Source organism: Trichechus manatus, unplaced genomic scaffold (assembly GCF_000243295.1).
Source record: "Trichechus manatus latirostris isolate Lorelei unplaced genomic scaffold, TriManLat1.0 scaffold00007, whole genome shotgun sequence".
Classification (NCBI taxonomy): Eukaryota; Metazoa; Chordata; class Mammalia; order Sirenia; family Trichechidae; genus Trichechus; species Trichechus manatus.
Window position 1 is genome coordinate 26951872 of NW_004443943.1, and position 25761 is coordinate 26977632.

Genomic DNA, 25761 nt, shown 5'->3' on the forward strand with positions numbered 1-25761 from the left:
AGCCCAAAACTAAAACCATTCCCAAGGCCAACTCTTCAGACAAAGATTAGACTGGACTATGGGACATAAAATGATACTCGTGAAGAGCGTGCTTCTTAGCTCAAGTAGATACAAGAAACTAAATGGGTAGCTCCTGTCTGGAGGCTAGATGAGAAGGCAGAGAGAGGAGCTGGTTGAATGGACACAGGAAATTGGGTGGAAAGGAGGAGTGTGCTGTCACAGTATAGGGAGAGCAACTAGGGTCACATAACAATATAAATTTTTGTATGAGAGACTAACTTGAATTGTAGACTTTCACTTAAAGCACAACAAAAAAAAAAAAAGGAAAGGAAAAATAAATAAATACATTTCCTTCCTGTTTAAAATCCCCCCTAGGCCTCCCATTTTTGGATAGAGTAGTGATGTTCAAGGCCTTTCCCAATGTGGTCCTTGCTCATTTCTCTGGCCTCATTTCCTGCTATCCCCATCTTTCATTTGATACCTTTAGCAATGCTCAACCGCTTATAGCTTCTGTATATGTTGTTCAATTTCAGACCTCTATGCCTTTGAGTATGCTTTCATGTCTTCTTGGAATGGCCTTCCTCTGCTTGTCCACTTCTAAGCTATTTATTCTCCAAAACTCTATTCAGACACGACCTCTTCCCAGGAAGCCTTCTTGTAAGTTCAAAGAAGGAATCGAGCACTCTCTTCTCCATACTCTCTCTGCTCTAGCTACATCTGTTGTTGAACTTGTTCTGTGATTAAGTTTATTTGCTTACATGTCTATGAGCCCCTGGAGGACAAAGACTTTGCCTCACTTAATTGTGCTCTACTCCATGCCTAGTCCACAGTTGGTGCTCACAATATATTTGTTCAATGTTTGTTAATAAGTTTGACTGGGAAGCAGAGAGAGAACAGCTAAGGGAACAGACCAGTATTTGATGGGCCACATAGAACCAAGATCAGAGTTTTGTGGGAGTAGGGGTGTATATAGTGATAAGGGAACTACATTTATTACATTAGGGCCTAAGGGTTGTTCAACAATGCCCAGAATGCTATATACTATGGTCAAAGGCCTTTAAACCAAGGGCAGAATTCTGAACGTCAGGATTAGAGACCTAGAAGCCTATAAGCCAAGGTCAGAGGCCCATAGGCCAAGATCAGAGGCTTATAGGCAAAGAATGTATAGTTGAGTGTCAAGGACTTATAGGCCAAGGTCAGGGAAGGTTGATCTTCAGTTGCTCACTCCCGCAAGGTGTTGGTGAAATCCTCAAACTGGATCTCCTGCTCCCCACCTTGCAGGACCTTCTGCATATCTGAAACTCGCTCCTTCCTCAGACGCAGCCTCAGTAAGGTCTTATTGTAGCCCTGGAAGAGAAAAGGGAACAGACACCAGTCCCCGCAAGCTCTTTATCATCCGTAGCCCCCACCCCCAACCTATAGGGTGCCGGGAGGGAGGTAATTTCAAGGCACACAAGGGCATAGGCCCCTACACCAGTTAGGAGTAGACCAGAACACAGAACTTTGGACCTTAGCCCTGATGTAGATGTGCGACTCAAGAAAACTGGGTCATCACCTGTTTCAGAAGGTCAGAAAGCTGCAGCTCATCCTTCTGTCCAGCCAGCTCCTCCTTGACCTCTGAATAGGTGTCATTGATGATGGCCAGGAACATGTTCTGGAGGATAAGGCAGGGACCTTTGTCCTTACCCCCAGACCCTCTGACTGACCCCCATTAATGGGCCAGACAGGTTCTAAAGGGGCCAATGCTCTTAATCCCAGCTCTGCAGCCCACCAATCCCTACCTCTTAGGGTTCCCAGAGCCCAGGCTTTCAGTACAATCCTGTTAGTGATGGATCATGCTTCCTCATCATCATGAGGTCCTCACTCTCAGTTACTGCAGTAGCATTATTGACCACAAAGATATACCCACACATGCTGCAGACGTTGCTCTATATAACCAAACCACCAAACCCACTGCCACTGAGTTGATTCTGACTCACAGCAACCCTAAAGGTCAGAGTAGAACTGCTCCATAGGGTTTCCAAGGCTATAAATCTTTACGGAAGCACACTGCTGCATCTTTCTCTCACGGAGTGGCTGGTGGGTTCGAACCACCGACCTTTTGGTTAGCAGCTGAGTGCTTTAACCACTATGCCACCAGGGCTCCTTGCTCCATATATAAGGAACTAATAGCTAAAACCAGAAATTTGTCAAGGTGAGAGTACAGTTGTGCTCCTCTTTACCATCTACCCCAAATCCATGTCTGGATCTCCACCCATCGGTTATATTAGTAAGCCTGCTGGCTTTATTAATAAAAATCAAACCTTGATCTTTCGTGGTTGGCAGGGAGGGAGAACAACTACAAAGAAGTGGCAATAGAAATCAGCAAGCGATCCCTAAGGGAAAGGGGAGTCTTGGAGAATAGGTATAGAAGCTTCCAGGTGCAGCCACTTCTCATGAGGCACTTTCTTCTCTTTTCTATCCTTTGAGAATAGGGGTTTGATTTTACAGAGGGAGCCTGCAAGTTCCCTTATACTCTGGAAACTGACCATGCTGATCACAATGAGCACATTAGCCAGCTCTCAGAAGATCAAGAAGTTTCCCCTCACTCTTCATCCTTGATTTGAGAAACCCATCATAGTCCTGAGTAGGGGAGATGGGAGTCAAAACCCCACCCTGAAAGCCCTCCACCTCTCCACCCCTCAGGCTCCCAAGTCTCCGACTCTCAGAGAGACCCTTACCAGGAGCACAAAGAAGACGAAGAAGACGTAGGTAACAAAGTAGGCAGGACCCAGGATGCGGTTGGCATTGTCAATAGCATTGTAGTCAAAGTCCCCAAGGATAATCCGGAACTGAGTGAAACTGAAAGAGCAGAGTCTGGGCTTTACCCAGAGCCTGACCATAACCCTGTCCTCAATCCACAGCCATCCTACTTTCCTAACTACTGCCCCTGGGTGAATTCAGACAGACCCCACACCGCACCTCCTGCCCAATCAGACAGGGACAGAGCGATGCACATGGAGTACTTGAGCACACACACCAGGGCTTCTTGATACTCTTTCACAGATGTTTTAAATGCAAACACTCTCACATACATCTATGCAGCTTCCGCAAGGATACATACTACCCTGGAGCTGGAGGGTGAGGGGTCAGGGAGGACTGAAGGGGGTAGGACACCCACATGCACTTGATGAAAGTGCTGAAGTTTTCCACTTGGGTCCCGAAAAGTAGGTAGCCGAGTTGGGCATAAGCGAAAAAAACGATGAAGAACATGACGGCGAAGCCCAGGATGTCCTTGGCACAGCGGGCCAGCGTGGAGGAGAGTTGAGTCATGGTTTTGTTGAAGCTGATGTACTTGAATATCTGGAATGGCCATGTTGAACCAAGTGATGAAGGAGGAAAAGAGAAAAACTCTGAAGTCTACTCCAGGGGCTTATGGAGGCCACAGGAGTTGCCAAACCAAACAAGAAAAATGAAACAAATATTGAGTAAGGGAGAATGAATGCCCAGAGGCAGAGTGGTGGGTGAGGAGTCCCAGGGTACCTTGATCCAGGCAAAGAAGAGGTTGACAGCATTCATGTTGTTGTACTGTGTCTGCCAGAAGGCGAGGAACTCGAAGTCAGCGTATGTGTTTGGCTGCTGCAGGAGCTTCCCCATCAGTCGATTCACCTCGAGTGTTCGAAATATGTGGAAACCCACAGCCACAATGGAGAGCTGTCATCACAGAGGTCATGGGGTGTCAGAGAAGTCAAGAGCATCTCAAGGGAAGGTCAAAGATGAAGTCCCAGGGAGAGTTGGGGTAGGTAAGACAGGTGGGGGAAAACTTCCTTCCCTACTGAATTCTTGACTATCTCAGGTTCAAATGGACCTGGCCAGGATAATTGTGAAGCATCTTAAGTATTTTAAAGCCCAAGGCAAGGCTGTGGGGCCAGTGGGAAATATGTCAGCATCACTGCAGTTGAAATCACTGGTTGTAAAGGGCCATAGGGAATTGGAGCCAAGTAATTTTAGCTCCCACCACCATTTCCTAGGCTTAGTCAGGAAATGAGTGTGTCCTGTTAATAGGAAGGAGGTGGAGGGGCAGGATAATCAGAATAGAAGAGAAGATACATGGCAGTGTTTCAAGAGGTTAGTTCATAAAGGGAAGAGACATAAAAACAGAAAATATCAAGTACTTAGGAAAAGAGCAGGGCCCATATCACAGGCCTGGAGGAGAGGGGTTGTGGGAGACAGTTTTCTAAGGGCTGAGCCAGGGAAACATCAGCCTCTCACTTAGGGAGCTGTTGCACAGTGATTTGGTCAGAAGTCATAAGGAGGACTTGGGGCTCCAAAAGAAAGCCTTGGAAACTTGGAGCCCCTGTCCAGGTGGATCCCACTCCTCCTCCCAGTATGCTGAGTTCAGGATAGGTGTCCCTCACCAAGATGACAACCAGGTCTAGGATGTTCCAGATGCTGCTGAGGTAGCGAAGGTGGTGGATGTGGAGCTCCAAGATCTCCTCCACCACATAGTAGAAGATGAAGACACAGAAAATGATCTCACAGCCAATGATAAAGAAGTCCCAGTTACTGACGTAGCGGATCAGCTTCACTGTGCGGATCTGCCAGGATGGAATCGCACCTCCTGTAGCTGGAAACTCCACCACCAGCCTGTGTGTGGGAAGGGGAGATGGCTGGTGGGGTCTGGGATAGGATTATTCCTCCCACCTCTTCTCCTCCCCACCCCCAACATAGGGTACAAGTTTAGGGAAGGATCTCAAGCAGAGGAGAAGGGAATCAGGAACCACAGGTGGAGAAATGCCATAGAGAAAGGGACCCACCTCAAAACACAGAAAAGATTGATGTTGGCATTGTAGACTGAGAAGTCAATGAAGACCACACGAGTGCCCCGGTCCAGCCACAGGCCCTCTTGTAGGTCCCGGAGAGTCTCTGCACTGGCTTGTCGAGATCCCAGGAGGTCCAGGTAGTAGCCACCTCCACTATAGCTTGTGAGCTGGCCCCAGTGGGAGGAGCCCCCCAGCTCATCCTGTGAGTGGTATGTCCACCTGCCACAGAAGAAGCCATCTGAGCAAAGAGAGGCCTGAGCTAGCCCAAAAGCTCATCCTCCAAGGCAATGGCAACACTTCATGATCATTGGGCTTTACCATTTCAGGTCTATCTCAATACATTATCTTGTTTGATACTAACAGCTGTTTGAGGAGGGAGGGCAAATACTATCCACATTTTACAAATGAGGAAACTGAGACTCAGTGATGTCTGAGATTATCCAGCTAGTTAGTAGCAGAACTGACACTCAAAGGCACATCTGATTTTTCACCATGTCACTCAAGGCTATGAATGACAAACCCAAGGCCCACTATTGGCCTCAGTCTGGGAAGTCCCCATAAGGGAAACACATGGACCATTCAACCCAGAAAAGATCCTTCCAGCTCTTGTGATTGTACAGCTGACTGCTTAACCCCATGATTCTCTGTCCTATCCACCAAACTCTCTTCCCTGGACTCAAATGTCCAGGAAAGAATCCAACCATGACTCCTATGGCAATGGCAATGCTTCACCAACTTTTTACACCTCCAAGGAAGTATGCTTGCCTGGCCGGTCTATCCCCAGGGTAGGACAAGTGTGACTGTGACTTATATGTGGGAAACATGTCTGGGGGCTATTGCTCTGTCTGCACCTCCTCTGTTCCTAAGTGACAAACTCTAAGGTCTCTAAACAATCACAGATGGAACTCAAGGAGATGCCCCCCAAGACCCCATTGCCCCAAGACTCTATAAGGCTGCACAGTGCAAGTGGTTCCCAAAACTTTGGGGTTGGTGCCTGGCTGGCTACACATCCAAATTGCCTATTAAAATGGAGATTTCTGAGCCTCAGTAGATCTGGGGTGGAACCTTGGAATTTGTGTTCAAACAGTTTCCTCAGACAAGTTCAATGTGAAGCCAGGCTTGGGAAACTCCACTCTCTGGGTCTCCCTCAGATTCTGGTCCTCAGAGGGGCGAGCCTTGTGATACTGGGGGGAACTCACTCACGCTGTGCCATTGAGGGGTCCAAAGGGGAGCTGCTCTTCCTTATCCGGAGAGTAGACATCGTAGCAGCTCAAAATGTCCTCACGGAAGTCCTTATGCACCACACAGGAGTCATTGCGGACCCTCAGCTGCCGCAGCCTTGGAACCCCCAGCAGCAGGTTCTCGTAGTAGATGAAGGAGTGGGAGCCGTGGCCGAGGCTCTGGTTGTTGTACCATTTGGTCCAATACAAACTGTCCAGGAGTGGGCCCTGGGCAAACTGGACCACAAGCTGGGTTGGCTCTGACCAAGACTTATCCTGGCCCCTACCCTTAGAATGACCTTTGCTTTCATTCCCTGACTCCCAACTTGTCTCCAGTCTGCTTCTGCTGGATGCCTTAGCTGACCCATAAATCTTGATCAGGTCCAGACCTGACATGGCCTTACCCTTTATGCAAAATACGTTTTGAATAAGCCTTACCTTTGACCACTAATCCTAGTTCGAATCCTGGCTTGATTCCCTGATCAACAGTCTGTCCCTCACCCACCTCCACCTGAACTCTAGCCTGACTCATTAATTCTTGCCTGACCCTTTGACTCCACCTGATCCCTGACTGACCTGATCTCTGTCCTAGCACTTGATCCACTGTCTGACCTCCCTGAGCCCTGGCCTATGGCCTCAGGCCTCAGGCCCTTGAGAAGGAAAGGGGAGGGGTAGAGGAGATTTCATACTCACATCCCAGAAGTCCGCCATGCTGCTGATGGTCTGGAAGGAGACACCAGTGTCTGACGGAGTATGTAAGAAGAGCTCAGACATCATTTTGGTGTAGTAATAGGCACTGGAGCTTGTCATTCCGTAAGTCACTAGAAACCAACCCAAAAGTCTGTATCTTGCTCACTGTTCCCATCTCCATCCCCCCAGAAGAGACAGGAAACCCCTTGCTCTGGGGCCAGGGATACCACCTAGATAGGAGCCCATCAGACCTACAGACTAGGGTTGGCTGTGGAGGTTGATGGCCGCACTGGGGACCAGGGAGTAAATTAGGGAAGGTTGTGGCCACAAAGTCTTCTCTCTTCCTCCCAACTCACCTTAGAAAGACTGAACTCTGCTCAATAATTTTCTCTTGACACTGTCATTCTGAAAATTCACTTTCCTCTTCCTAAACCATCTTAACAACCTAGTTCTCATTCCCAATAGCCAAGATATTTCTCCTCGGTACATTAGGTAGTATTTCCTTTTATTTATCCTATATTTGTGTCCTTTGGAAAGTGCCTCCGAATTCTAGAGTACTCCAAGACCCTGGCCAAACACGCTGCTCGGAGATGTGGTCTCCTGATTCCTGAAGTCAGTGACTTTGCAGCCATGACAGTAGGAAATATGCATGGCACCCATCTAGCTCTGGCAAGACTAGTACATCCTGATGGGCACGGTTGTCTCCTGAGACAGAGACTCAGAGTGTTCCCAGATGAGAAAACACCTGGCCTTGCCTGGAAGAACTAGCTCTCCCTCAATCACACCAACACACACACTCAGTCTCATGCGCCTAAATACAGCTGCCAAGGGAAGCTCTAAGTTTTCTGGTTAAAAGGCAAGGTTAGAAGATAACCAACCATTTATTTTATAGATTGTCCTTCAGTTTAGGTTTGTCTGATGTTTCCTCATGACTAAATTCAGGTCACGCATTTATACGAGGAATACAATACAAGTAACGTATCCTACTCAGTAAACCATATTGGTAGGCACATATTGGCTGTTTGTCTCATTACTGATGATGTTAACTTCAATCCCTTTTAAGGAGGTGTCTTTCAGGTTTTTTTCAATATAATATGATTCACTTTTCTCTTTGTAATTAATAAGTATTTTGTGGGGAGATACTTTGATGCTATGCAAACATCCTATTACTACTCATCAATCTTTCACCTACTAATTTGAGCATTCATTGATGATGTTTGCCTGATTTTTACTATCATGGTTGCCAAATAGTGATTTTCTAATTCCATCATTCCTTCTACATTTATTAGTTGACATTCTCTATAAGGAAGAGCTTTCCCTTCTTCTTCATTTATTTATTCATCTGTTTATATCAGTATTGACTCATGGACTCTTGCTTTTTTTTCCCAGGGTATAATTTCTTAATATTTTTATTTATTTTATTACTCAAATTGTCCCATTTTTTAGCCAGGTCATCAAAGACAAAGAGAGACTGAAGAATTTTTCCAGATTAAAAGAGATGAAAGATACATAAAAACTAAATGCAATATGTGATTCTGGAATGGGTCCCAGACCAGAATTTTTCTCTTTCTGACTTGGTGAAATTTGAAAAAGGTCTGTTCATTAGATGATAGTACTGGATCACTGATAATTTTTTGACTTGGATAAGAGAATGCCCTCATTTTTTAGAAAATACACATTAAAGTATTTAGGGGTAAAAGGGCATTATGTCTGTAATTTACTCTCAAACAATTTATAAAAACAACGTGTGTGTGTATCTACATCTGTACTATATCTATCCATCTATATACGTGTGTGTGTGTGTGTGTGTGTGTGTGTGTGGGTGGGTGGGTGGGCAGGTGTGTGTGGAAAGAGAGGAAAAGCATGGTAAAATGTTCATATTTGAGAAATCTGGGTGAAAGGTGTTATGGATTGAATTATGTCCCCCTAAAATATGTGTTGTAATTCCTGACCTCTATGCCTGTGGTTATAATCTCATTTGGGAATGGGTTGTCTTTGTTATGTTAATGAGGCAGGATTAGTGTAGGGTGGATCTTGAGCAATCTCTTTTGAGACATACAGAAGAGATTAAACAATCAACACAGAGACAGATGGGGTAAGATAGCTGCCAAGACACATAAAGATCTCCAAGGCACCAGGAAGCAGAAGCTAAAGAGAAAAAGATCTTCCTCCAGAGCCAACAGAGAGAGAAAGCATTCTTCTGGAGCTGGCACTGTGAATGTGGACTTCTAGCCTTCTAAACTGTGGAAAAAAAATTTCTGTTTGTTAAAGCCATCCACTTGTGGTATTTCTGTTCTAACAGCACTAGATAACTAAGACAAAAGGTATACAGAAATTCTTTATGTTATCCTTGCAACTTTTCTGCTTGTCTATAATTATATCAAAACGTTGTTGTTAGGTGCTGTTGAGTCAGTTCTGACTCTTAGTGACCCTATGTACAACAGAAGGAAACACTACCTGGTCCTGTGCCATCCTCACAATCATTGTTATGTTTGAGCCCATTGTTGCAGCTACTGTGTCAATCCATCTCATTGAGGGTCTTCCTCTTTTTCGCTCACCCTCTACCAAGCATGATGACCTTCTCCAGGGACTGGCTGCTCCTGATAACATGTCCAAAGTACGTGAGACAAAGTCTCACCATCCTCACTTCGAAGGAACATTCTGGCTGTACTTCTTCCAAAATAGATTTGTTCCTTCTTCTGGCAGTCCATGGTATATTCAATATTCTTTGCCAACACCATAATTCAAAGGCATCCATTCTTTTTAGGTCTTCCTTATTCATTGTCCAGCTTTCCCATGTATATGAGGTGATTGAAAATATCATGGCCTGGGTCAGGTGCACCTTAGTCCTCAAAGGGACATCTTTGCTTTTTAACATTTAAAGGGGTCTTTTGCATCAGATTTGCCCAATCCAATACGATGTTAGATTTCCTGACTGCTGCTTCCATGGGCTTTGATTGTGGATCCGAGTAAAATGAAATCCTTGATAATGTCACTTTTTTCTCCATTTATCATGATGTTGCTTATTGGTCCAGTTGTGAGGATTTTTGTTTTCTTTATGTTGAGGTATAATCCACACTGAAGGCTGTAGTCTGTGATCTTCATTAGTGAGTGCTTCACCAGGCATCTGTCAGTTTGTCATACTGTGGTGGCTTTGCATGTTGCTGTGATACTGAAAACTGTGCCACCAGTATTTCAAATACTAGCAGAGTCACCTGAGGTGGATAGGTTTCAGCAGAGCTTCCAGACTAAGACAGACTAGGAAGAAGGACCTGGCAGTCTTCTACTACAAACTTGGCCAGTGAAAACCTTATGAATAGCAGCAGAACATTGTCTGATCTAGTGCAGGAAGAAGAGTCCCTCAGGTTGGAAGGCACTCAAAATACGTCAGGTAGATACTCAAAGTAGAGTTGACCTCAATGACGTGGATGGAGTAAAGGTTTTGAGACCTTCATCTGTTGATATGGCACAACTCAAAATGAGAAGAAACAGCTGCAAATATCCATTAATACTCGGAATGCGGAATGTATGAAATATAAATCTAAGAAAAGTAGAAGTCATCGAAAATGAAATGGAATGTATAAAGATCAATATCCTAGGTATTAGTGAGCTAAAATGGACTGGTATTGGCCATTTTGAATCAGACAATCATATGGTCTACTACGCTAGGAATGAAAAATTGAAGAAGAATGGTGTAGCGTTCATCGTCAAAAAGAACATTTCAAGATCTATCCTGAAGTATTACACTGTCAGTGATAGGATAATATCCATATGCCTACAAGGAAGGCCAGTTAATACAAGTATTATTCAAATTTACGCACCAACCACTAATGCCAAAGATGAAGAGATTGAAGATTTTTACCAACTTCTGCAGTCTGAAATTGATCAAACATGCAATCAAGATGCATTGATAATTACCAGCGATTGGAATGCAAAAGTTGGAAACAAGGAAGAGGGAACAATGGTTGGAAAATAAGGCCTTGGTGATAGAAATTATGCTGGAGATTGCGTGATAGAATTTTGCAAGACCAACGACTTCTTCACTGCAAATACCTTTTTCCAACAACATAAATGGCAGCAACAGTACATGTGGACCTCACCAAATGGAAAATACAGGAATCAAATTGATTACATCTGTGGAAAGAACTGATGGAAAAGCTCAATATCATCAGTCATAGCAAGGCCAGGGGCCGACTGTGGAGCAGACCATCAATTGTTCATGTGCAAGTTCAAGCTGAAGATGAAGAAAATTAAAACAAGGCCACAAGAGTCAAAATATGACCTTGAATATATCCCACCTGAATTTCGAATACATTTGATGCATTGAACAATAACGACCAAAGACTAGATGAGTTGTGGGAAGACATCAAGGACGTTACGTATGAAGAAAGCAAAGAGCCATTAAAAAGACAGGAAAGAAAGACCAAAATGGATGTCAGAAGAAACTCCGAAACTTGCTCTTGAACATACAGTCTAAAGTGAAAGGAAGAAATGATGAAGTAAAAGAGCTGAACAGAAGATTTCAAAGGACAGCTCGAGAAGACAAAGTATAATATTATAATGAAATGTACAAAGACCTGGAGTTAGAATACCAAAAGTGAAGAACACCCTCAGCATTTCTCAAGCTGAAAGAACTCAAGAAAAAATTCAAGCCTCAAGTTGCAATTTGAAGGATTCTATGAGCAAAATATTGAGTGACGCAGGAAACATCAAAAGCAGATGGAAGGAATATACAGAGTCACTGTACCAAAATTGGTTGATGTTCAACCATTTCAGGACGTAGCATGTGATTAAGAACCAATGGTATTGAAGGAAGAAGTCCAAGCTGCACTGAAAGCACTGGCGAAAGACAAGGCTCCAGGAATTGATGGAATACCAATCAAGATATTTGGACAAACGGATGAAAATCTGGAAGTGCTCACTTGTCTCTGCCAAGAAATTTGGAAGACAGCTACCTGGCCAATCGACTGGAAGAGATCCATATTTGTGCCCTTTCCAAAGAAAGGTGATCCAACAGAAATGCTGAAATTATAAAACAATATCATTAATATCACACACAGGTAAAATTTGCTGAAGATCATTCAAAAGCAGTTGCAGTGGTACATCAACAGGAAACTGCCAGAAATTCAGGCTGGATTCAGAAGAGGACATGGAATGAGGGATATCATTGCTGATGTCAGATGGATCTTGGCTGAAAGAAGAGAATACCAGAAAGATGTTTACCTGTGTTTTATTGACTATGCAAAGGCATTTGACTGTGTGGATCATAACAAATTATGGATAACATTGAGAAGAATGGGAATTCCAGAACGCTTAATTGTGCTTATGTGGAACCTGTACATAGACCAAGAGGCAGTTGTTTGAACAGAGCAGTGGAAATACTGCACAGTTTAAAATAAAGAAAGGTGTGCTTCAGGGTTGTATCTTTTCATCATACTTATTCAATCTGTATGCTGAGCAAATAATCCCAGAAGCTGGGCTATATGAAGAATAATGTGGCATCAGGATTGGTGGAAGACTCATTAACAACACGTGATATGCAGATAACACAACCTTTCTTGCTGAAGGCGAAGATGACTTGAAGCACTTACATCAAAATACTTTAAAAAAAAAAAGAAAGAAAAAAGGATTTGTCCGCCTCCTGTGAACAATTCCCTTTAAGAATTTTCCTTTTCAGATGTTGAAACATAATTTCTCTCACCACCCCATTTGGAAAGGAAATGGCTTGGATTGGCCTGGAGCTCATCCATGATCTTGGAAGAAAGAAGAGGCCTATGAGTGGTCCTAGATTGGGCACAGGAAACATCATACTTCTTCAGGGGGAAAACTCAGCAAAGAAAGAGGCATTATTATTTCACTTTTCCCCCTCCCACACTATTAAGTCCAAGAAACTGCTCTACTTCTCTCTAACTCAAATCTGTGATTACTATCCTTAGTATCTGGAGAGGGACTCAAACTCAACTTTTCTGGATCTGGAAAATGGGTTCCCACTGGCAATCAAACTCTTGTGGGCTGAGTTCATCACGCAGTAACAACAGATGGTCAGTGAGCTGAGCTTGTCCTAATGATGTAAGGATAACTAAATTGTTACACCTCTAAATAACCACTAGGTGGTAGTGGTTACTATAGCTTTTTCTCTTCTCCAATAAATGTCGCTGCCCAGAATTAGGAGCCCTGGTGGTGCAGTGGTTAAGAGCTCAGGCTACTTAACCAAAAGGTCGGCAGTTTGATTCCACCAGTGACTCCTTGGAAACCCTATGGGGCAGTTCTACTCTCTATTACTCTGAACTGGTTGCCAACTATTTATGGAGGCATAATATCCATGATTATTGTTCAAGGCAGTCAGACTATGTCTTCTGAGAAAAAGGGCTTCACCTGGTCAAATGCTCACTGACCGTTAGAAATTCAGCACTCACTCTTCTTTGTAACTTTTTAATTGAAATATAACATACTTACAAAAAAGACCAAGAAACTACCTTAAAAAGCCACTAAATTCGAGTCTAGACCTGGCTTAGAATCTATTCAAAACCCTCTCCCCATCCAAACATCCTCTCTTCCTTGTTAATTTGTACATTGTACTTTGTCTCATGAGATGAGGAGTGCTTTCCTCTACCACTCTATGAAACCCAAACTCACTATTTCTAATGCTCCAAATTGATACTTACTAAAACCTGTACATATAAGAGGCAGTCGTTCGAACAGAACAAGGGGATAGTGTGTGGTTTAAAATCAGGAAAGGTGTGCTTCAGGGTTGTATGCTTTCACCATACTTATTCAATCTGTATGCGGAGCAAACAATCCAAGAAGCTGGACTATATGAAGAAGAACGTGGCATCAGGATTGGAGGAAGTCTCATTAACAACCTGTGATATGCAGATGACACAACCTTGCTTGTTGAAAGCGAAGAGGACTTGAAGCACTTACTGATGAAGATCAAAGACTACAGCCTTTAGTATGGATTACACCTCAACTTACAGAAAACCAAAATCCTCACAACTGGACCAATAAGCAACATCATGATAAATGGAGAAAAAATTGAAGTTGTCAAGGATTTCATTTTACTTGGATCCACAATCAACACTCATGGAAGCATCAGTCAAGAAATCAAATGAAGCATTGCATTGGGCAAATCTGTTGCAAAAGACCTCTTTAAAGTGTTAACAAGCAAAGCTGTCACACTAAGGACTAAGGTGTGCCTGACTCAAGCCGTGGTGTTTTCAGTCATCTTATATGCATGTGAAAGCTGGATAATGAATAAGGAAGACAGAAGAAGAGTTGATGCGTTTGAATTATGGTGTTGGCAAAGAATATTGAATATACCACGGACTGCCAAAAGAACCAACAAATCTGTCTTGGAAGAAGTACAGCCAGAATGCTCCTTAGAAGAGAGAATGGCGAGACTTCGTCTCACATACTTTGGACATGTTATCAGGAAGGATCAGTCCTTGGAGAAGGACATCATGCATGGTAAAGTAGAGGGTCATCAAAAAAGAGGAAGACCCTCAACAAGATGGATTGACACAGTGGTTGCAACAATGAGCTCAAGCATAAAAACAATCATGAGGATGGTGCAGGACCAGGTAGTGTTTCTTTCTGCTGTAAGTAGGGTCACTATGAGTCAGAACCGACTCGATGGCACCTAACAACAACAACAAGAAGACCATATTATCAGTCTATCAACTTGGATTAATCTAAAGACATATTTTATATTCATTTAACAAACATTATTCAAAACCCATTGCTGTCGAGTCAATTCAGATTCATAGCGACTCAAAGTCTACCATGTATAAAATATCTTGCTACGTAGCATAGCAGATACAAAAAATAACTATAAAATGGTTTCTGTCCTCAAAAAGTTCTATTAAGGAGGACATATTCCAGAATAATCTTGAAGTAGTAGAATGAGCATGAGCTTTGGAGCCAGACAGACCTACGTTCAAATCTCAGCTCTGCCACTTACTGTATATAGACTTGCATTCTGAGCCTTACTTTCTCATATGTAAAATAGGAACATAATACTTTTCTTGAAATGTTGTGAAGATTAAAGATGCTGCATTTCACGTGCATGGAATACATTAGGTGATGAGCAAATGATTCTATTCATGTGCCTCAAGGACAGGAACTGTATTTTATTCGTTTAGCACAGTGCCTGTTATTTAATAGGTTCTCAAGCATTTGTTGGGCTGAACTAATCATGAAAAATAAGATAGGGTAGAATGAAATAAATATATCATTTTCAAACTAAGTAAAGTGTTATGACTCCATATTTGGCCTAAAATAGAACTGATGTCAAAATAGTCAAGGACAACTTCTATTTAGTGAATGTTGGACTGAAGCTGGAACATTCCTTGGTCCAAAGAAGAGAACAATAAATATATACAAGTCTTGGGTAAAAGAAATAAAGCCAGTCCTTGGATGGCCTAAGAAGCAAGCACTGTTGGCCAGTAACCCTTATACAGACTGCGGGTAGAAATGGTGCTGGCAAAACTCGATCTGCCTAACAAGTCACCCATCCAAAACATCAGATGAGCATCAGGCTCGGAAGCTGCAGCAATCTGAATCCAAAAGTATGGCAGGGGGAAGCCCAAGGTTTCTAGGTGGGGTGATGGTTCCAGCTGTAATGTTTCTCTCCCCTTTCCTTAGCCCACTGATTACCAAACGTAAACTGGCGTCAGAATTACCTGGAAGGCTTGTTAAAACACAGATTGCTGTAGGCCTGTGGTGGGACCCAATATTTACATTTCTAACAAGCACCCAGGTGATGTTGATGCTCTTGGTCCTGGGACTACACTTTGAGAACCACTGTCTTAATTATGAGTGAGCCCTAGTGGTGCAGTGGTTAAAGAACTTGGCTGTCAACCAAACGGTCAGTGTTTGGAACCCAGCCGTCTCTCCATCGCAGTCTGCTTCCGTAAAGATTTCAGTGATTCTCAAGATTGACTCCCAAGAAAAAATGCCTCTCCCGAGGGGCTCTCAAAACCTCCCTGGGGAGGAGAGAGCTTTTCCAAACTACACAGACCTCTCAGAGCACCTCTCCCTGTCCCAGGGGGAAGATCATTGAATCACTGCACATTGGCACCACTGGCATCCATGGGAGGACGTCACACTCGTCAGGTGTATTGTGGTGAAAGAAGATTGAGAACAACTTGGTCTTTCCTGTTATCTCCCTCCCCATCACTGGATTAGTTTCTAATTCAGGTAATAAGGATCATTGTTTGACTTTACTGTGAGGAACCAGCTTGTCTAAACTGGGACACCTGGTTCCGAGATTTCTGAATCTGATAGGGACTCAGTATATCCATTTCACCACCATCCTTCTCCATACCAAGAGGAAGAAATGACCAGGGTAGCCACTTTCTACCCCTCAGAACACCTATGATGTGGTCCCGTGCTAAGTGATTACTTCATTTAATCCCATAACAACGTTATGTGGTAAAACCAGAAAATACCAAACCAATTGACAGTGGAGTAGATTCCAACCCATGGCGACCCCATGTGTTGCAGAGTTGTAGGTGCTATTATTTCCGCCATTTTTATATTTCAGAGAGCTCAAGGAACTTGCCCAAGGTAAACAACTACTGGAGCCAGGATTCAAATGCAAATGTCTGACTACATAGTATACTGTTTCTGTACTGCTCCAAAGACAGAACTATATCCAAGGGATAGAAGTTATAGGGAAGAAAAATCTAAGCTCCATAAAAGGCAGACCTTCCTAACCATTAGCACTTTTAATTATAAAATGGGCCACTTCACAAACATCCATTTCACCTCTGGGAGGGTCAGCAGAGGACTGCCTGTTGAGGATTGTGTTGGAGCGGCAGTAGCTAGCCCTTGGCTGTAGCTGGCCTTCCTGGTTCCTTCCTTTAAGGAAGGAGTGGAATTTCTCTATATGGTTTCAAAAGGTGACACTAGACTAGAGAATGGGTGGAACAGGAAGGAACCAGAATTTGACTCAGTAACAGGGAGAGCTTATTGAGGTGGTAGGGGCCTCATTTCAGAGACTGGACAATGACTGTACGAGAATGCTATGAAGGGGATTCAGACCAGATGGTGGTTTCTCCATTCAATACAGAGAGTATTTGGGTTTTTTCTCTTAGGCAGAAATTAAGTTCTCCTACCACATTATCCCCCATGTGTCTGGCAGTTTGTCATACTGTTGGGGCTTGCTTGTTGCTGTGATGCTGGAAGCTATGCCACTGGTATTCAGATACCAGCAGGGTCACCCTTGGTGGACAGGTTTCAGCTAAGCTTCCAGACTAAGATAAACTAGGAAGAAGGACCGGCAGTATACTTCTGAAAAGAATTAGCCAGTGAAAACCTTATGAACAGCAGCAGAACATGGTCTGATATAGTGCCAGAAGGTGAGCCCCCCAGGTTGGAAGGCACTCAAAAGACGACTGGGGAAGAGCTGCCTCCTCAGAGTAGAGTCGACCTTAATGATGTGGATGGAGTCAAGCTTTTGGGACCTTCATTTGCTGATGTGGCATGACTCAAAATAAGAAGAAACAGCTATGAACATCCATTAATAATGAGAACGTGGAATGTACAGAGTATGAGTCTAGGGAAATTGGAAATCATCAAAAATGAAATGGAACACATAAACATCAATATCCCAGGCATTAGTGAGCTAAAATGGACTGGTATGGGCCATTTTGAATAGGGCAATCATATGGTCTACTATGCCGGGAATGACAACTTAAAGAGGAATAGCATTGCATTCATTGTCAAAAACAACATTTCAAGATCTATCCTGAAGTACAATGCTGTCAGTGATAGGACAATATAAATACGCCTACAAGAAAGACCAGTTAATACAACCATCTTAGGCTGGGTTCTCTAGAGAAGCAAAACCAGTAACGCCTACAAATACATATATAGAGAGATTTATATCAAAGAAAGAGCTCATGTGATTGTAGAGGCTGGATTGTCCCAAGTCCGTGGATCAGGATAGAGGCTTCTCCCAATTCACATAGCTGCAGAGGCTGGTGAACCCAAGATTGGCAGGTTGGAAAGCTGTGCTCTTGCTCACAGGCTGTGAATATTGACAAATCCCAAGATTGGCAGGTAAGACTACAAGGCTTCTCCTGATTCACATAGCTGGAGGGGCTGGCGAACTCAAGTTCAGCAGGTCGGAGAGCAGGGCTCCGCTCACAGGCTGTAAAGATCGATGAATCCCAAGATCGGCAGATAAGCTGATATCTCAAGTCCCAAGAACTGGAGGTCAGAAGAACAGGAAGCAGTCGCAGGACCCAGAGCGAGCAAAAAACTAGAACATCTGCTTATATTCGTAGGCAGGCCACACTCCCAAGGAAACTCCCTTTCAACTGATTGGCTACTCACAGCAGATTCAATCATGGGAGTGATCACATATAAACAGAATCATGGCCCTGCCAGGTTGACACACAATCTTAACCATCACAATGACTATTATTCAAAATTACACACCAACCACTAAGGCCAAAGATGAAGAAATTGAAGACTTTTTACCAGCTTCTGCAGTCTGAAATGGATCGAACATGCAATCAGGATGCATTGATAATTGCTGATGATTGGAATGCAAATCTGGAAACAAAGAAGAAGGATCAGTAGTTGGAAAATATGGCCTCGGTGATAGAAACGAAGCTGGAGATTGCATGATAGAATTTTGCAAGACCAACGACTTCTTCATTGCAAATACCTTTTCTCACCAACATAAATGGCAACTATATGCACCGACCTTGGCAGATGGAATACACAGGAATCAAATTGACTACATCTGTGTAAAGAGACAATGGAAAAGCTCAATATCATTAGTCAGAACAAGGCTGGGGATGACTGTGGAACAGACCATCAATTGCTCATATGCAAGTTCAAGTTGAAGCTGAAGAAAATTAGAACAGGTCCACAAGAGCCAAAGTATGACCTTGAGTATATCTCACCTCAATTTAAAGACTATCTCAAGAATAGATTTGACATGTTGAACACTAATGACCAAAGACCAGACCAGTTGTGGAATGACATCAAGGACATCATACATGAAGAAAGCAAGAGGTCATTAAAAAGACAGGAAAGAAACAAAAGACCAAAATGGATGTCAGAAGAGACTCTAAAACTTGCTCTTAAACCTCAAGTAGCTAAAGCCAAAGGAAAAAATGATAAAGTAAAAGAAGTGAACAGAAGATTTCAAAGTGTGGCTCAAGAAGACAAAGTAAAGTATTATAAAGACATGTGCAAAGACCTGGAGATAGAAAACTAAAAGGGAAGAACACGCTTGGCATTTCTCAAGCTGAAAGAACTGAAGAAAAAATTCAAGCCTCAAGTTGCAATAGTGAAGGATTCTATGGGGAAAATATTAAACAACGCAGGAAGCATCAAAAGAAGGTGGAAGGCATAAACCAGACACTTCATCAGCCTGAGACCAGAAGAACTAGGTGGTGCCCAGCTACCACCAATGACTGCCCTGACAGGGAACACAACAGAGAGTCCCTGATGGAGCAGGAGAAAAGTGGGGTGCAGAACTCAAATTTTAGTGAAAAGGCCAGACTTAATGGTTTGATTGAGACTGGAGGCACCCCAGAAGACATGCCCCCCGGACTCTCTGTTAGCCCAAAACTAAAACCATTCCCAAGGCCAACTCTTCAGACAAAGATTAGACTGGACTATGGGATGTAAAGTGACACTCCTGAAGAGTGTGTTTCTTAGCTCAAGTAGATACATGAGACTAAATGGGCAACTCCTGTCCAGAGATGAGATGAGAAGGCAGAGAGGGTCAGGAGCTGGTTGAATGGACACAGGAAATCAGGGGTGGAAAAGAAGAGTGCGCTGTCATGGTATAAGTAGAGCAACTAGGGTACATAACAATGTATGTATAAATTTTTGTATGAGACTAACTTGAATTGTAAACTTTCACTTAAAGCACAACAATTAAAAAAAAGAAAGAAAAAAGGTGGAAAGAATACACAGAGTCATTATACCAAAAAGAATTGGTCGATGTTCAACCATTTCAAGAGGTAGCATATGATCAGGAACCGATGGTACTGAAGTTAGAAGTTCAAGCTGCACTGAAGGCACTGGCGAAAAACAAGGCTCCAGGAATTGACGGAATATCAATTGAGATGTTTCAACAAACAGATGCAGCTCTGGAAGTGCTCACTCATCTATGCCAAGAAATTTGGAAAAGAGCTACCTGGCCAACCAACTGGAAGAGATCCATATTCATGCCTATTCCCAAGAAACGTGATCCAATCAAATGTGGAAATTATCGAACAATATCATTAATATCACACACAAGTAAAATTCTGCTGAAGATCATTCAAAAGCAGCTGCAGCAGTATATTGACAGGGAACTGTCAGAAATTCAGGCTGGATTCTGAAGAGGACGTGGAACCAGGAATATCATTGCTGATGTCAGATGGATCCTGGCTGAAAGCAGAAAATACCAGAAAGATGTTTACGTGTGTTTTATTGACTATGCAAAGGCATTTGACTGTGTGGATCATAACGAATTATGGATAACATTGTGGAGAATGGGAATTTCAGAACACTTAATTGTGCTCATGAGGAACCTGTACACAGATCAAGAGGCAGTTGTTCGAACAGAACAAGCGGATACTGCATAGTTTAAAGTCAGGAAAGGTGTGTGTCAGGGTTTCATCCTTTCTCCATGCCTATACAATCTGCATGCTGAGCAAATAATCCAAGAAGCTGGACTATATGAAGAAGAATGTGGCATCAGGATTGGAGGAAGACTCATTAACAACCTGCGTTTTGCAGATGACACAACATTGCTTTCTGAAAGTGTACAGGACTTAAAGCACTTACCGATGAAGATCAAAGACAATAGCCTTCAGTATGGATTACACCTCAACATAAAGAAAACAAAAATCCTCACAACTGGACCAATAAGCAACATCATGATAAACGGAGAAAAAAATGAAGTTGTCAAGGATTTCATTTTACTTGGATCCACAATCAACACCCATGGAAGCAGCAGTCAAGAAATCAAAAGACGCATTGCATTGGGCAAATCTGCTACAAAAGACCTCTTTAAAGTGTTGAAAAGCAAAGATGTCACCTTGAAGACTAAGGTGTGTCTGACTCAAGCCATGGTATTTTCAATCACATCATATGCATGTGAAAGCCAGACTATGAATAAGGAACACCAAAGAAGACTCGACGTCTTTGAATTCTGGTATTGGCGAAGAATATTGAATATACCATGGACTACCAAAAGAATGAACAAACCTGTCTTGGAAGAAGTACAACCAGAATGCTCCTTAGAAGGAAGGATGGCGAGACTACATCTTATATACTTTGGACATGCTGTCAGGAAGGATCAGTCCCTGGAGAAGGACATCATGCTTGGTAGAGTAGAGAGTCAGTGAAAAAGAGGAAGACCCTCAATGAGATGGATTCACACAGTGGCTGCAACAATGGGCTCAAGCATAACAATGATTATTGGCATGGCACAGGACCAGGCAGTGTTTCATTCTGTGGTGCATAAGGTCACTATGAGTGAGAACCAACTCGACAGCACCTAACAACAACACACACATTACATCATTCCGCATAGCCTTGGCCTGTATAGATTAAATTCACAATTGCTAAATAATGAGCTTTGCATACATTGTCTCATTTAATCCTGAAAATAGGAACTACCATCTCCATTTTATGCAGATAACTGAGATTTAAAATATTATTAACTAACTAGCAAGCAAGTAGAACTTGGATTCACACTTAGGTCTACCTTACTCCAAAGACCATGAATTTCCCCACCACTCTACCACCCTAAATCTTTATGATTAGGGACTCTGACTCTTCTTTCAAAAATCGATCCAAAGAGGTAGGGTTGTACAAGTTTATACTTATATGCAAACGCTATTTAAATAGTTTAATATCTGTGTCAGGAGGTGAATTGTGGAAGTGTTTGTTAAGCTCAAAAGCTGAAAGAAGCTTTAAAAATGTTCATTCTGGTGTAAAGTGTGTGTCTTATTTATCTAGTGCTGCTATAAGAAAATACCATAAATGGGTGGCTTTAACAAACAAATTTATTCTCTCACAGTTTAGGAGGCTAGAAGTCTGAATTCTGGGTGCCAGCTCTAGAGGAAGGTTTTCTCTCTCTGTTGGCTCTGGAGAAAGGTCCTTCCTTGTCTCTTCTTAGCTTTTGCTCCTAGGCAATCTTCATGTGGCTTGGCATCTCTCTTCCCTCATCTCTACTTCTATCTTGCTTATTTAATCTCTTTTGTATCACAAAAGAGATTGACTCAAGATACAGCCTAATCCTGCCTCATTAACATAAAAACATAACCTAGTCCTCATTAATATAACCTTATCTTGCCTCGTTAACACAATCCATTTACAAATGGAATTATAACTACAGGCAGAGGTTAGGATTTATAACACATATTTTGGGGGGACACAGTTCAATCCATAACATTTCACTCTTTGATCCCCAAAAATTCACATCCTTGCCACAGGCAAAACACATTCACCTCATCACATCATCCCAAAAGTCTTAAATCAACTCCAAGTCCAATATCATATCTTCTGAATCATCTAAATCAAATATGGATAAGACTTCAGGCATACTCCATAGTGGTGCAAAATTCCTCTTCATCTGTGAACCTGTGAAATCTAGAATACAAATTATCTGTTTACAAAGTACAATGGTGGAACAGGCACAATTTCTATTATGAATGGGAGAAATTGGAGGCAAAAAAGAGATAATAGGCACCAAGCAAGTCCAAAACCCAGCAGAACAAATTGCATTAGTTCTTAAGACTTGTAAATAATGCTCTCTTCTCTGAGACCATCTAGGTAATGGCCCTGCCCTCCAGACTCTGGGTGTACGCCATGCCCTCTGGATTCTGAGTAGAGGTCCCTCAGCCCTGGGCTTCAGTTCCGCCTTCCAGGCCTACTGGGATGGCAACTCTGCTCCCTTGGCTTTGGGTGACCCTTTTTCCTAGTCCATCTGAGTGGCAACCCCACTCCCTCAGGCCCAGTAAGCCCCATTCTTCTACCCGTTCTTCATGGCAGCCCTGCCCCCTCAGCTTTGAGTGGCAGCCCCATCCCCCTGGCACACCTTCATGCCAGCCCCACACTCCAGAATCAAGTTGACAAAGATCCAACTCTTTGAAACCTAGGAGGCTATAGCCCCACACTTTGAAACTGAGAAGGCCCTGCTTCCTGTACTCCTTTCAACAGTTTTGCTGATCTCTGAGCTGCTCCAGGGATGGTCCTTTTCTTTTCTTGGAGGACAACAGAAGTAGCTCCTTTGGCTTGTTTCTTGCCTGTAGAATTCTAAGAGGCAGATAGAGTTCTTTCCTTTCATCCTTCTCTGTCCCTCTCAGCCTAAGCCGATGGGTTTTCTGCTGTGGTAGTTGCTTAAATCCATCAGTCACAGGATTAGTACCTTTAACAAAAGATTATACAGCCGCATCCCTGGTGAACATTCTAGGACATGTGTCCTTAGTTTGTACAACAGAATTTTCCAAATCTCTTAAGTTTTGTTTCCATTTTGTGCAGTTCATTTTTAAGTCCATCTCTTTCCTCTTGCATTTTACTATAAGCAGCAAGGAGAAACCACATGGCCCCTCTAAGATCTTGCTTAGAAATCTGCTCAGCCAGATATCCAAGTTCTTCACTTACAAGTTCCACCTTCCACCAAGCATTTGAACATAACTCAGACAAGTTCTTTGCCACTGCGTAAAAAGCATCACCCTTCTTCCCTTGTCCAATTACAAGTTCATCATTTTCTTTTAAAGCCTCACCAGAAGCACATTTAATGTCCATGTTGCTAGCAACATTCTGTTGTTGGTGCCATGTATATTCTCTAAGACAATAGAGATTTTCTCTATAGTTCTCCTCATTTCCTTCTGAGCCCTCATCAAAATCACCTTTAACATCCATAATTCTACCAACAGTTTCTTCAAGGAAATCTAGGCTTTTACTATTTTACTTAAAATTCTTCCAGCCTCTACCCATTACCCAATTCCAAAACTGCTTCCACATTTTAGTTATCTGTTAGAGTAGCACCCTACTCCTGGTACCAAGTTCTGTCTTAGTTATCTAGTGCTGCTGTAATAGAACTATCATAAATGGGTGGCTTTAACAAACAGAAATTTATTCTCTCACAGTTTATGAGGCTAGAAGTCTGAATTCAGGGTGGCAACTCTAGGGGAAGGCTTTCTCTCTCTGTCAGCTCTAGAGGAAGGTCCTTGTCTCTTCTGAGCTTCTGCTCCTGGGTGATCTTCATGTGGCTTGGCATCTCTCTTCCTTCATCTCTACCTCTGTCTTGCTTGTTTAATCTCTTTAATATCTCAAAAGAGATTGACTCAAAATACAACCTAATCCTGTCTCATTAACATAACAAACATAGCCTAATTCTCATTAACATCATCTAATCCTGCCTCATTAACACAACCCATTCACAAATGGGGTTATAACTACTGCCAGAGGTTAGGATTTACAAGACATTCTTGGGGAACACACTTCAATCCATAAGTGCATAATAATGTAGAAATTCACACCAAGAATAAGACTCTGACATAGATAAGTCCCAAAGAAGTAAAAGGCCACCTGCACAAAAAATATTGCCTACCTCATTAATGTAATCAGTGTCACTGAATTGTACATGCAAAAAATGTTGCATTGGTAAATACTGTGTTTTATATATATATATATATATATATACACCCATAAAAATTGTTGCCTCGGTCATTCATGATATAAACAAAAATATTGCAAATAACCTAAATGTTCTACAGGGAGGCAATGGTTAAGTAAGTTATGATATCATTGAGCCACTTAATGGAGTATGATACAGTTATTGAAATGGTAATAAAAACAGAGCTCGAAATTGGATCCATGCTAACATGTAATCCATTTCAGGCCAAAGAGACATGCAGAGAAATTCCTAGGACCTTCTGGGACTTTCTCTCTCCTACTGGATATGAATGAGAAAAACCTAGAGGAGTTAGGCTTAAGATGAAACTGATTGTGCAAGCTGAAACAACTGAGTACCAGAAGCAGACAGGATTTTGTTAATGTCATCAAGCAATAGACTGATCAACCATGAATCCTGCTCTTATTTGAACTTCCATTACCAAAACAATAAATCCTATAATTGTTTAAGCCAGCTTTCATTGGGTCTTATTTCATTGCAACATAGTTCTTACTTATAAGGAAACCATGACATTTCCAAAAAGACTCCATTATTTTTGAAAAAATTGAGCGAGGAAAGCCAACTAACGGTAATATTCAAGGAACATGCCACCCATTAATTCCTCAAGGCTTTCCAAGCTTTATTTCTGGGTAAAGTCAGATCTCTCTAGCATACTGCACACCATGAAAATACACATACACACACATACACATACACACACACATACATATACAGTATACACGTGTATATCCTTATCCTCTAAATTGCCCTTACACAATGAGGATTTAACATGGGTTTTAAGGGAGGCAGATTTAAGAAACAATCAAATGAAAAGACGAAAAGTAGCTCTAATTTTTTAAATTGTTTTTATCCATTATGATGTTCTATGTCCTTTATATAAAAACCACCAACACCAATTCTTCTCAAAGTTAGCATCTCCTTATTAACTGGTATGCTTTTTTCTTATCAGCAATGAAAACTATGCTGCCTGTTTGTGTTTTTTTCTTTGCTTTGGCTGCCAGGAGCCTCAGGTTTTGTTCTCATTCGCAGTACTTTTGTTTATCTTAAATTTTCTGGTACCAGTTATCTTCCTCCCCTCTTTTTCCACTTCTTTTGCTAAATCTTTTTATTTATTCTAGTTCTAATGAGCTATATTTTATTGCATCTGTGCTTTGTAATGTAAGCTGCTGTCTTGGTCATCTAGTGCTGCTATGACAGAAATACTACAAGTGGATGGCTTCAACAAAGAAAAATTTATTCTGTCACAGTCCAGCAGACTACAAGTCCAAACCCAGGGCATCAGCTCCAGGGAAAGACTTTCTCTATCAGCTCTGGAGGAAGGTGCTTATCGTGCGTTAGTCTTCCCTTGGTCTGGGAGCTTCTTTGCGCAGGAACCTCAGATCCAAAG

General features: G+C 42.4%; 1 protein-coding gene across 1 annotated transcript in view; it reads right to left on the reverse strand.

Annotated features, from left to right (window-relative positions):
* Window positions 1-25761, reverse strand: part of PKD2L1 (polycystin 2 like 1, transient receptor potential cation channel) — a 48134-nt gene that overhangs the window by 4658 nt on the left and 17715 nt on the right. The window contains exons 3-11 of the mRNA XM_004370140.2: window positions 6716-6843; window positions 6006-6259; window positions 4797-5021; window positions 4398-4626; window positions 3523-3693; window positions 3161-3342; window positions 2721-2841; window positions 1556-1654; window positions 1226-1347 (exon numbers count right to left, since the gene is read on the reverse strand). Of these exons, the coding sequence (XP_004370197.1) occupies window positions 1226-1347; window positions 1556-1654; window positions 2721-2841; window positions 3161-3342; window positions 3523-3693; window positions 4398-4626; window positions 4797-5021; window positions 6006-6259; window positions 6716-6843 (1531 nt within the window). The remainder of the gene's footprint in view (window positions 1-1225; window positions 1348-1555; window positions 1655-2720; window positions 2842-3160; window positions 3343-3522; window positions 3694-4397; window positions 4627-4796; window positions 5022-6005; window positions 6260-6715; window positions 6844-25761) is intronic.